We start from the raw sequence: 12,782 nt of genomic DNA on the forward strand, positions 1-12,782 counted from the left end.
ATTTCCTTTTTGCAGAAGTATTGTGATAAGAAAGACACGCAACGGCCGAAGCATTATTAGCCTGAAGGGATTGGTGCCACCGAAACCGCACTCCCTCCCCCGCCACAAAAGCGTTACGTCATTTTTTACTATAAGTGTGGTTTCTTGCCACACCAAGGGAGTGGTGCCACACTTTTATTTATTTTTATTTTTTTGTTTTTTTAGCTATTTTAATTAAAACTTCTTTTTTAATAAAAAAAAAACATAATTTTTCATTACTTGAAAATTAAAAAAAACATTACATTAAAAATTCAAAAAACATTACATCGCATTACACACAAAAAAAAAGAAAAAAAAAACCACACACACATGACATTAAAATAATCCTAAAAACTTAAAAAACACAAATAAAATAGCTAAAGCAAACTACATAAAGTCGTTATCCGATAACTCGTCTCCGGAGTCATCCGGTGGATCCAAATTAAGGTTAATGTTTTGAATCCCGTAAATGTGTTCCACCAAGTCATTGCGAAGATTGTGAAATGTTTCAGTGCAACGTATCTCTGCTCTCCTGTTCATATACTCTTCGCTACCAATTTCTATTGGTTGTGTCTCTGGTATGGTTTCTTCCTTTTTAAACGCACATATCGCTCTTCCTTCGTCTTCAATAATCATGTTATCCAATATGAGACATGTATACATGATTTCTTGAAGTTTTTCCTCGCCTAAATAACTTGCTGGTTTTTTTAATATGAACCACCTTTTCTTCAGAGCTCCAAAAGCACGCTCAACATCCTTCCTAGCTCTTTCTTGAGCTCTCTTGAATTTCTTTCGTCTAGAACCATGTGGACATGTAAATGATTTAACAAACACAGCATACTCAGGATAGATTCCATCGACCAAATAATAACCATACTTATATGGCGTTCCACACACTTCAAAAGAAGACTCTGGTGCGGATCCATCGTATATGGTGTTAAATATATGTGAACGATTAAGAACGTTGATGTCGTTAATCGAACCAGGAGAACCAAAAAAAGCATGCCAAATCCACATATCTTGTGATGCAACTACTTCAAGTATGACCGTTGGGTGACCATGATCACCTCAGGTAAATTGCTCATGATATGATGTAGAACAATTTTCCCATGCCCAATAGAAACAATCTAAGCTTCCTAGCATTCCAGGAAACCCATGCACACTAGCATGATGAGCTTGCAATTGCAGGATGTCATTACGTGTAGGCTTACGTAAATATTTTGGACCATAAAACTGAATCACAGCTTTGCAGAAAAAGTGGAGACTGTCTCGTGCGATCCTAACAGACATCCTAAAACTTTCGTCTAACGCATCAGGCGAAATGCCATATGCTAACTGACGAAGTGCGGTCGTGGATTTTTGTAAGGGAGTGAAACCGGGTGTACCTCCCTCGTTACATCTTCAACTATACGATCGTATAAACCTTTGAACATTCTGAAGCGCGTACGAAAATAATACCATTGAAAAGTGGCATTCTCTTCAAAATAGTCTTGCACCAAACGTTGGTTGGCTTCTTCACGATTTCTGGAAATATATCTTCGTGTTCTCCGTTGAGAAGTAGCAGTTGCGTTGTTGCATACAAGATTGTACGTTTGTTCCGTCATTTGAGCACACGCAACAGCGATATCAAAAATAGTCTGAAATTCTTCAGAAGATGAAGAAGATGACATTTTTGAGAGAGTGGTGATTATTTTTTTAAATTTTGTAAGATAAAAGATATTGTATTGTGGTTAAAAACAAATGAAGTGGATATGTATAAATAGGAAATAAAGGCAAAAAGAAAAATAAATTAATTACGCCAAAACCCACATTCAACGGTCAAATATCCATCTACCAATCACGTGACACGGTACAAACTAGCTGCAGTGCGGCCAAAACCGCCCAAGACCGCCGTCTGAGGGCGGTGTGCGCGGTCCAGGTGGCACGAACCGCGGTCCCAGGCCGCAGCCACACTGTATAGCCTTAGCGGCGCCATGGAGTAGGACACAGGCTTCGCCACTACATTGATTTGACTTGTTCTCACGATCCTAATCCAAAAGGCACCACAGTACGTCATTCTTTATGCCTACGCTTAATTAACAGAAAATTGATTATTTTTGTATATTAATTAATTTTTATTAAATACATATATGTAGCGTGAGCATGATACGGTTTTTGGCTGAAACGGCATATAGATCAGTTTTTAACTTCTTAAAACCGCACATATCGGTTTTTCGCTCACTTTTATGTTTGGTCGGTTAGCAGTTTTAGCTACGGTTCAGTTTTTATGTTGCTCGGTTCGACTTATAAATTACAATAGGTATATTACATATACATATTGAAATTTTTGAATCATTAACTATAGTCCTGTTTAAATTTATAATAATTCGAACACAAGTATAAAGTGACTTTGTATCTACTTAGTGAATAAAATGTTAAATGAAAATAAAACTGCTAAGATTTAAAGTAATATTTTATAGTCAAAATATGCATATTGTAAGTCTTTGGAACTAAATTTTGAAAGTGAAACTCTCATTTCTTGGGTTATTAATTGTGGCTTATTTTAGTCGGTCCTAATTGAAAAAATAAATAAAAAGAGTAATATATTTTGTAAATATTAAATATGTAATATCTATTGTTTTGGTCAAAAAAACGATCAAGGAAATATCAACCAAATTGCATGAGAGGTTATGGTGTTGCAATCAATATGGTTATAAAATAAAATGAAAGTGACACGAGTGATATTACAAGGAAATACATTGATCATTGCTACGATCCCATTGATCATTGCTACGATCCCTAGCATAAAACATTAGAAGGTGATAATGATCATCTGCCTTGTTTAATCTTATTAATGTAACACCCACCCAAATAAGGTATTTCCATTTTTTACTAAAAGTATTAATTTGTTGCAAAAATAGTCCTTACGTCGGACGTTCTTGGGGCGTAAGTTGGGCATAAGTTATTAAAAGGTGATGCGGATGCTTTTGAGTACGCATGGCATACTCAAGGGGTACACAGGGCGTACTCGGCTCATATGCTAACCCTAAATCCAGGGTTTTGAGCCCTATTTAAACACCTTAACCCTCATAAATCCCTTCCACCTTTATCCTCCATCCTCCCAAAATCCCAAACGATCCCTTGCAAACTCTAATATTCATTTGAGGGTTTTTGAGCTATTTGGGTGTTTAGTTTTCATCTTTGAAAGGAAAAGATCATTGGAGTGCACTTGGAAAGCTTCAAGTATTGTAGAAGTAGGAGTTGTCTACGGAGCTGTACGAGCTGCTGGACAAGGGGTTTATCAGACCAAGTAGTTCGCCCTAGGGAGAACTGTGAGAACAAGATCGATGCGCAGGGACAAGGTTTGAAAACTCAAAACTTGAGTGAATACTTAAGATCAATGTCTGCTTGCTAATAGATGTTCAAGTAAAGGCTGGAAAGACCAGTCAAGTCTTAGATAATATAATCAACAAATGATCAAGTCATTAAATGAACAACAAGAATAATTGATCAAGGTAAAGCTAATAAATAAAGAACAAGAAGAATGTTTTGAATAAACTTAGAGAAAAATGCCAAAAGTGAGTGAAAGATCCGTTGTTGACTTGTATTGAATGCTCCTATAAATAGGAGTGAAGGTTACAGCGAATTAAGTAAAGTGCTTACATAGGACTGGACAAAAGAAATGATTCTGACATTCTGATTGTCCAAATACAATTACAGACTAAGTCATATGAAACGTTACATCAATACAAAGACGAATATAATAAATGCACAAAAGACAAAATAGAGTTGCTCCGGATCAACATCCATTCCGGAAATGAGAGTCATTCCGGAATGCCTTCAGTCTTCACGTCTTCTTACTTAGTCCAGACAGATTCCGGACCATTCTCCACTTCGGAACATACACACTTCGGAATGAGTACTTAGGATTGCTAGAGGTTCACTTTCAGGTTCCAACAATCTCCCCCTAAGTGAACTTAGCAATCCAGCAAACTTAGTTCATTTCTTCCTTGATGAAGGTGTAGGCTCTAAACAAACACTCTCAGGCTGCAATGTACCAAGCCAATTGACTTACAAACTTATCCTTGACCTGTTCCGGAGCATCAGACTTGGACGCTCGGGATATGAACTTCTTCAGAGCTTTGGTCGGAACTAGATGTTTGTCAAGGACACGGAATAAATCCTTCTTGTTTGTCTTTCTGGTTGTGTAGACAAACCCTAGAACCGGTTCTTCAATGGGACCATCTGCAAGAATTTCAGCTTCTGGAAGAACAAAGTCGATTTTGGCAACGAATTGTTCAGTTCCGTATAGGTGTGCAAGCTCATAATCTCGTCGGCAAAACTCAGCAACATAATCTTTCAGAAAGCTCAGAGTTGCATGGTAAGCTCCCATACTTATGTCATCCTTTTGATTTTCTCTGAAGTAAGCAGCTAAAGTGAGGATGTAATTAGGATTCATAGAAGGAAAATCAGCATCAGTAACAGTCCGGGGTGTTGGCTTGTTCCGGAGGAGGTGAAAACGGAATAGAGGACAGTTGAGTTCAAATTTCACCAAAATTTTTCTTCTGAAACCCTGAACTTTGGTAATCCTCTTCCTCGTCCACACTTCCTTGAAAGGTTGAGCGTGCTTAGTGTAGAAAGTTTTAAGTCTTTCTCGCTCAGTCCGGATAATCACTTTCGGATTGTCTGTTGGGTGAAGAGGGGCAAATTTGGTATAGAATTTGTTGTAGGGAGAGAGATGAAGATCGAGCTGATCGGAGGCATTGGTGGGAACGTCGTAGTAGAGGCACGAAATGATTTCTTGAGCCTGAAGAATGCCTTCACGGCAAAGAGGAGAGATGCCACGCATCGGATCAGGATTATCCTTTAGAGCTTGGATCCGGATGCTGTCCCCTAATGCCTGATTGATTTCCTCCTGAGACCATCCATGTTTTCGCTTGAGAGGAGGTCCGGAGTGAAAGGCTTGTTGTTCGACAGTCATAGGTTTCTTCCCTTTGTCTTTCTGAAGTCCAGATATAACGAGCTTCATGTTTGCATCAATCGTAAATTCCAGAGTGGGATTTGGAAGAGGTTCTTCTGGAATTTCATCAGGGATTCGGAGAGGAGAGCCCTCGTCGATTGGAGCAATTTTTGGGTCCGGAATGAGAGGCTGCATGGAAGGAGTGGCTCGGAAGGCTTGAGCTGTGAGGAGAGATTTGACTTTGGCCATTTGAAAAGCATTTGGCAAAGAGGATGGCCAAGAGATTGCGGACTATATTCTCTTCTCTTCCTCATTCAACACCTTTGGAGTTATTTTATTTAGAGCTTCAAGGCCTAGGAATCCAGTTGTGACGTATTTTTCTTTGTCACTGTCTTCTTCATCATCAGCATAGGAATTTCCTAGAAGTCCGGACACAACCTGGACTTCATTATCGGAATTCAGGCGTCGGAAATGTTATGACATTTGTCACCCGTAGACCTCGAGGTCCCACTGTAGCTAATAGCAAGGTGTGGGGTGTCAATCCCAATATAGATCTATATACAACTATCACGCTCTCCCTACAAGAGACTCTGGTTACAATACAGGACTTAAGTGTATTACTCGAGGAGTAACATGAAGCGAATGTCTCACAATTTAGTCATGAACGAATTTACGTGTAGTGTAATGAAAACCCTCTTTGTATAAGTGAAACCTTTAGTAATGAGTTTGTTGTGTAAATGAATCATAAACTACAACTATTATAGTTTATTCACAACAATAGTAATGGCAGTGAACATGAACTATGCTTGTCCCAGTTTACCAAATGTTTGTACACAATGGATGTAAACTTTGTTTATAATTAATAAATTAGTTACCATACTTATGAAGGTAAAAATCCATTTGTTTTCTGATGTATGTCTATATACCAAGACAAAATGACATATAATGTAATAACATATATTCATATAATGATGCACACCTTGCTCAACAAGTTACAATGTGTAAATGAAATTGACAACATTTTTCTAGTGTTAACATTTCTCTTCCTGTTCTTAGAAGATTTATAGAAAAATCATCAAGGGTCCAAATCAGAATCTGTAAATTCTGAGAGTTTGGAAAATGTGTTTAGTTTGTTCAAAAATTTTATTATGATTTTTAGTGACCTCCAACTTGTGTGAAAAAGTCCATATTCACAGACTGGTCCGGAATTGTACTTGAAATGATAGGCAGTTTTGTAAAAATCACCATAAATTGTAGAAAAATCGTATGGAGATGTGCAAGTAGTCATTTTAAAGGAATGAACCTGAACTATTTGCACCTAATACAGTTTTGAAAACTAAAATGTTTAAGTTGACCAACACAGTCCGTGAATGAAGTTAAACTTTTTTGATGAAAGCTGTTGGATGAGTTTATTTGTGTTCTTGGTGTTTTAACTTGTATTCCCCCCCTGAAAACTTAAGAAAAACATGAAAAGATAGGGGTATGAACTCACCTTGTGTGGTTTCAGTGAGTAGATGATGAAGAAAGGAAGTTTTCAACTCAAGAACACTTTAGATGATGCTTGAAGATTCGAAGATCTAACACAAATATGATGATGTTTGTGTAAGGTATTTACGTTTCAAGTAGAAAGAGAGAGAAATAATCATGTGGGGAGTGATATTACTTACTAGGAGTAGATGAAGAACTTGTGATCAGCCTTGAATTTTCGATATTAGAGAGGGATAGTGAGAGAGAATGAGTTTTTTTTTGCTTCTTGGTGGAGGGTGAGTGAAATGGGAGGAGAGATAAGGATTTCCAGCTTTTGTTCAAGAGTATGGTTGGAAAAATGGTGGGAAAAAGGACGATGGACATGACCAGGTAAGGTGGAGTGACTAAAGCTGGTCATGGAGTGGGTATGGGAGATAGGGCGTGTCATAACTTTTTGGTAAGTCAACCGTCCTTTGGATAAAGTTTTGTACAAAAGATACGATTTGGAGTAATGTTTTTCTCTAGTCATGATTTAATAGGGCGAGCCTTCGCTTATTGTGGTGTGACCTGACTCTAGTTGACTACAGAGGTGAGTCCGGAGTCGATTGGCCCGATCCGGAGTCAAATAGTTACATCCGGAGTCGAATAGCCAGATCCGGAGTCGATGGGCCAGATCCGGAGTCAAATAGTTACATCTGAAGTCGAATAGCCAGATCCAGAGTCGATGGGCCAGATCCGGACTCAAATAGTTACATTCGGAGTCGAATAGCCAGATCCGGAGTCGATGGGCCAGATCCGGAGTCAAATAGTTACATCCGGAGTCGAATAGCCAGATCCGGAGTCAAATAGTTACATCCGGAGTTGAATAGCCAGATCCGGAGTCGATGGGCCAGATCCGGAGTCAAATAGTTACATCCGGAGTCGAATAGCCAAATCCGGAGTCAAATAGTTACATCCGGAGTCGAATAGCCAGATCCGGAGTCGATGGGCCAGATCCGGAGTCAAATAGTTACATCCGGAGTCGAATAGCCAGATCCGGAGTCGATGTGAAGATTTCGGGGTGCATGGAGTCGCCTGATTCCGAAACCATCACGTTTCGGACTCAGATGGCTTCGGATCATGAAGGCTCTTGTGGGGCTTTTCTCCTGGTTTAGAGTCGTGTGGTTGAGGAAAATTTGGGCAAGGAGTCTCGATTTGAAGGTGGATCTGGACCGAAAGGATGATTCCGGACCGAAAGATGGTTCCGGACCGAAAGGATGATTTCGGTCCTTAGGCTAGTTTCGGTCCTTAAGAGAGGTTTCGGCTCAAAAGGGCTGATTTTCAGTTTATCTTCCCGTTTCGAGTTGTTTTTGACTAAATTAAGGGTCGGGATGCCCCGAGTGATTATAAAAAGTTGAGAGAGATTTTGAGAGAGATTTGGGAGAGATTTCACATTCCTAGAGAGATTTCTCATACCTAGAGAGATTGAGTGAAAGAGATTTGGAGAGACTTCTTTTATGACCTTTTTGAGTGCGTGGCCTTGTAACGCAAGGTCTGTAAACCCCGTTAAGCCATGTTTAATGATCTTACACACCTCCGAAGGGTATGAAATAGTGTTTTATCTTTTTGCTACATCACTTACCCCGATTAGGGTTCAAGAAATCTAAACATACGAACTTTCCAAGTGATGACTTCTTATTAAAATAGCGAGTTGTACAATAATTACATAACGTAAACCCTAGTATACAAGGGTTAGTTGAGTTGGCCGGTTTGACTTGTTGACTTTATTTGACTTTGACTTGACTCGAAATTGGCGGTTGTCACACCTTGAGATCGTCAAATTTGGTGAAGACTTTCTGAAGGCCTGTGGTAAGTTGAAGAGTGAGGGTATCATAGGCTTCGGACGTGGGGGCTTGCGCAGCAAGTTGTGTGAACATGTTGCTGAGAATAGCAATCATCTCATCAAACTTCTGGTTCAGAACATCAACAATATTCCAAGTTGAGCGAAGAAGTTTGATGAGGACTTGTTGAATGATCAGGTTCATTTCATCCTTCTTTTGTATCTCCTTCTCCAGCCTTTGAATCTGTTTCTCATGATGAATGTGGGTCTTCTTAATCAGATCGTTGGTAGCAGACACCAAATCATCTTGAACCTTGAGCATGGAGGTGATGGTGTTGAGATAATGATCAACCAAAATATCATACTTGGTTTCTACCTCCTCGATGGAGTGCTTGAGCCAGAGGGAGATTAACTGATCCAGTTGGGCTTTTCTTTCAGCAAGAAATGGTCCGGACTGCTGGGATATTAACTGAAGAATGGCATCAAGTTTGGAGTCAAATCGGGAGACTTTTTGATCCATTTTCGTGTTGAGCTCTGTTACAGATGTTTCCATAGATGACACTTTCTTCATAGTGTCCGAGATGTTGGTTCGAATCTCGAGGAGAGCGAAGGGGTCAATATAGTCACCAGCGGATGATTCTGAATTAGAATCTGAGTGTTGCGGAGGAGCTTGGCGTGAGGAAGGATTTGTGGACGGACCCGGTTTGGTTGCAGCATCATCTTCTTGCAATTTGGAGTTTGAGCCTCCATCCGGAGTGGTTAAGGAGGAGGATCCAAAGTCATAGGCAGACTTGGATACGGATTCCTTTGATTGAAAATGGAGTGAAGTCATGAGATTTGTGTCCGAAACGGTTTTTGCTTCATTATCCACCATGACTTCTTCGGAGACCTCTTCATCCGGATCGGTTTGGAAGATTCTTTGGTGAGTTGTAATGGGCGGTAGTTCTGAAGTAAGCTCGTTGACATCATCGGCGTCAGTGGGAGGAACATAAGGCATATTGCTTTGGATGGCCCTGTTCCTCATGGAGATAAGAGTTGACTCCACTTGAGCTCTGGTGAGATCCGGACGTTTTGATGCGACCCTGTTAATAAAATCTTCCCATTGGGGATCATTATCACCTGGTCGTCCTGTACGCCTTCCGGGTATCATACCAGTTGGGGCTTCCGGAGTCGGAGAGACTGCTCCATCTCTGGAAAGCTTACGGTCCGGAACAGGGGTTCCGGAGTGTGTGCTTTTGTGAGAATCGAAAAGGATATCAAATGTGACTCGTGGGTATGTTCCAAGGGGCTGCAAGGAACTATGGTCAACACCGGCATCACCTTTTTGGGAAGGTGAGGGTGGATTATGTGGAGACTCCCCGTGAGTGTGTGCATGTGATTCTGAAACATTGAGGAGTACCTCAGATGAGTGGTCAGGAGGGGTGTTCGGACGGCCAGAGTCAGCCTGAATGTCACGAGCATCTTCCTTTGGAGAGGAAGAGCTGACTTTGGTTCTCTTTTTAGGCTTTGACTTGGTGGGAGAAGCCTTTCGCTTGCCTAGTTTCTTAACCTTTGGTCCGGACGTAGTAGGATTGGCCTCTTCCGAAATGGGCTCAACTGAGACTGGGGCAGGTTGTGTTGGGTCGAACACAACCGAAGTCTCTACATGTTGTTTAAGATAAATGGAATCGGAAGGAATAAGGGCCAACATGTGGTCAGGAAGTCGTCTGACCGGACCAAAAGAGGATTGGCCCGGAATCCCATAAGCCTTAACAACTTTGAATGAGACACATAGAGGAATGGTGGTAACCGGAAGTGGTTCGGAAATCTCCTTGAAGATTTTTTGAAGTGTCAGTGCCCAGAATCTAGGGCTCGAAATATCGTTGTCCTTCCTCTTGATGGCAAACTTGCAAAACTCTTTCCATAAGACTTCCAGAAGATCCACAGCATTGTCGCGTCCGGAGTAGACGCTGTAGACGACGTTGAGCCAGTCTTTGCTTAGCGTATCAGTTCCTCCATGCTTTCCGGACAACCCTCTGATGATGAGGTGCATTATCACGGTCTAGAGTCTGGAGACAGCGGATTTCTTGAAATCTTTAGCCTTGTAATCTTGAGTGTACCCGATGTAATTCAGAAACGTCTGAAACTCTTCAGTCGTTGGTTCTTCGACTTTGAAACCCCTTGAGTTTGCTTTTACACTAATCGCCTTAAGGAAGGTCGATTTGTAGATGGGAACTGTTCTGTCACCGATGATTGTGGTCTCTAGAGCACCATCTTTGACTTTGATACTGGTAAAAGCACGATGAAGATGATGAAGTAGTAGTGGAGGTTCATGGATTTTGGTGAGGGGAATGAAGATAGGGTGATTTGCAATAAAATCGATCATTACCCTGATTGATTCATCGTAATCCAGTGGATTTAGGGAAAAGAGTTGAGTGGTGTCTCTCAGAAAAGGTTCTGGATCGGCAGATGATGATGAACCCTTGGAACCTTTGGATGATTTCTTTCTTGCAATAGACTTCTTTGGGGTTGAGGCAGTTTGAGTGGGTTTCTGTGGAGACGTCATTGTCGCAGGAAGATGAATGCTCGAAGAAGACGAAGAACACAGAGAGAAATCAAGGGTTTGGAGGTATTGGGCGCGTAAAGTGGTAAAAGGGGGTTTTGAAAGGTATTTATAGGTAAGGTAGTGGGTCGGGTCGGTGAATGTAATGATGAGGATCCGAAGGAGAAACGGGTCACATTAAATTATAGGGAGGTTTTAGGGGGCTGAGTTGACCTGGGAGGTGAAAGGTTAGGTTGTTTGTGGCTAAGAATGGAAAACCCAACCGGCGATTCGATGGCTACTTTTATGGGGGCGTGCAATCGTGTCAGGAGAATCGAGGAAGATAGGATAAGGATCTTCCTAGAGAGTAACCGTTGAGAAAAACATTTCACCTTATTATCCTTTGGAGTTTCGGATGAGCTGTTCCAGATAGAGTATGATCCGGAGGGTAAAGAGTTGTGTTCCGGAACATGCTTGTTTTGAAAAGAGGTCCGGAATGCGAAAATAATCCGGAGAGAGTTTTGATTCCGGAGTAAAAAATTTAGAGTTATTTCGGAAAAGATGTGTGATTCCGGAACAGAAATTCAGTTTGATTTTGACAAGCTTGGTAATTCCGGAGCAGAAATTCCGGAATGGTGATTTTCAAGAAATTCCGGAGTGAATTTGAAAAAGCTTCCGGAACATGATTATGAAAGCATTCCGGAGTGAGATTTTGTTTAAGAAAATTCCGGAGCAAGATTTGTAAAACATTCCGGGGTGAGATTGAGAGACCTTCCGGAGTGAATTTTGAGATTCCGGAGTGCAAAATGTAATACCTTTTTCGGAGTGTAATTCTGGGATGCTATTATGAAGTATATTCTGAGATGAGAATTTGAGCACTATGACAATGTGGGCTTAGAATAACAATCAATCAGGACGAACTGTACAGCTTAAAAAACTTAAGTGATGGTTAGAAATAAAGACAAGTAAAATGATCCTATGTATTCCGAGAGAAAGTAGTTCTGAGATGAAAAAAAATTGAGATCAGAACTAGATTTCTTTCAAATACGTTTATCAAAGAGAACAAGTCTCTTGAAAGAACTGAGGCTCTGGTATCATCATACCCATCTTGTTCAGAAAACCGTTGAATTTGGTTTCGTCTAATGCCTTAGTAAATACATTAACAATCTCATCGTCAGATGGAACAAAAATGAGTTCAATGTTACCATTAAGTACATGATCTTGTATGAAATGGTACCTTATATCGATGTGCTTGGTCATTGAGTGCTGAATTGGATTGTAGGAAATCGCAATGGCACTTTGAGAATCACAATAGATAGGAATACGTTGAAAGCGTTAACCATAATCCAAGAGTTGAGATTTCATCCACAGAACCTGAGATGTACATCTGGCAGCAGCAATGTATTCTACTTCGGCTGTAGAGAGTACAATGCAGTATTGTTTCTTGGATGACCAACTGACCAAACGACCACCTAAGAATTGACAGCCACCTGAAGTGCTTTTTCTATCAAGTTGAAGACCACCGTAGTTCGAATCTGAATATGCTTGAAGTAGGAAGCTCTCATTTGCTGGATACCAGATTCTGAGACTCTTTGTACCTTTGAGGTATCGGAAAATTTGTTTCACAGCCAAAAGATGAGACATCTTTGGGTTGACTTGAAATCTGGCACATAGGCATGTAGAAAACATGATATCCGGATGACTTGCTGTGAGATAGAGCAGAGATCCAATCATTATGCGGTACTTCTTTTCATCAACAGGAACACCGGAAGGGTCGGCAAAGATCTTGTGTTCGAAGCCCATTGGTACCTTGGCAGAGGCACAGGTATCCATTGAGTATTTCTTGAGGAGTTCTGAAATGTACTTCTCTTGGTGAATGAAGATTCCTCTGTTAGTCTGTTTGACTTGGACGCCAAGAAATAAGCTTAACTCCCGATTCATGCTCATTTGGAATCGATTGATCATAAGTTTAGCAAAGTCAGCAACCATAGATGAATCTGTAGATCCAAAAATGATAT

General features: G+C 40.6%; 1 protein-coding gene across 1 annotated transcript; it reads right to left on the reverse strand.

The window, feature by feature from the left end:
- Positions 1-405: 405 nt before the first annotated feature.
- Positions 406-1,035, reverse strand: LOC145104463 (uncharacterized). Its single transcript, XM_079041705.1, has one exon. It carries the CDS (start codon positions 1,033-1,035, stop codon positions 406-408), a length of 630 nt encoding a protein of 209 aa, XP_078897831.1.
- Between the last annotated feature and the right edge of the window lie 11,747 nt (positions 1,036-12,782).

The sequence above is a fragment of the Lactuca virosa genome, chromosome 4 (genome assembly GCF_052849685.1).
Source record: "Lactuca virosa cultivar CGN04683 chromosome 4, Lactuca_virosa_CGN04683_v6, whole genome shotgun sequence".
NCBI classification, from domain to species: domain Eukaryota; kingdom Viridiplantae; phylum Streptophyta; class Magnoliopsida; order Asterales; family Asteraceae; genus Lactuca; species Lactuca virosa.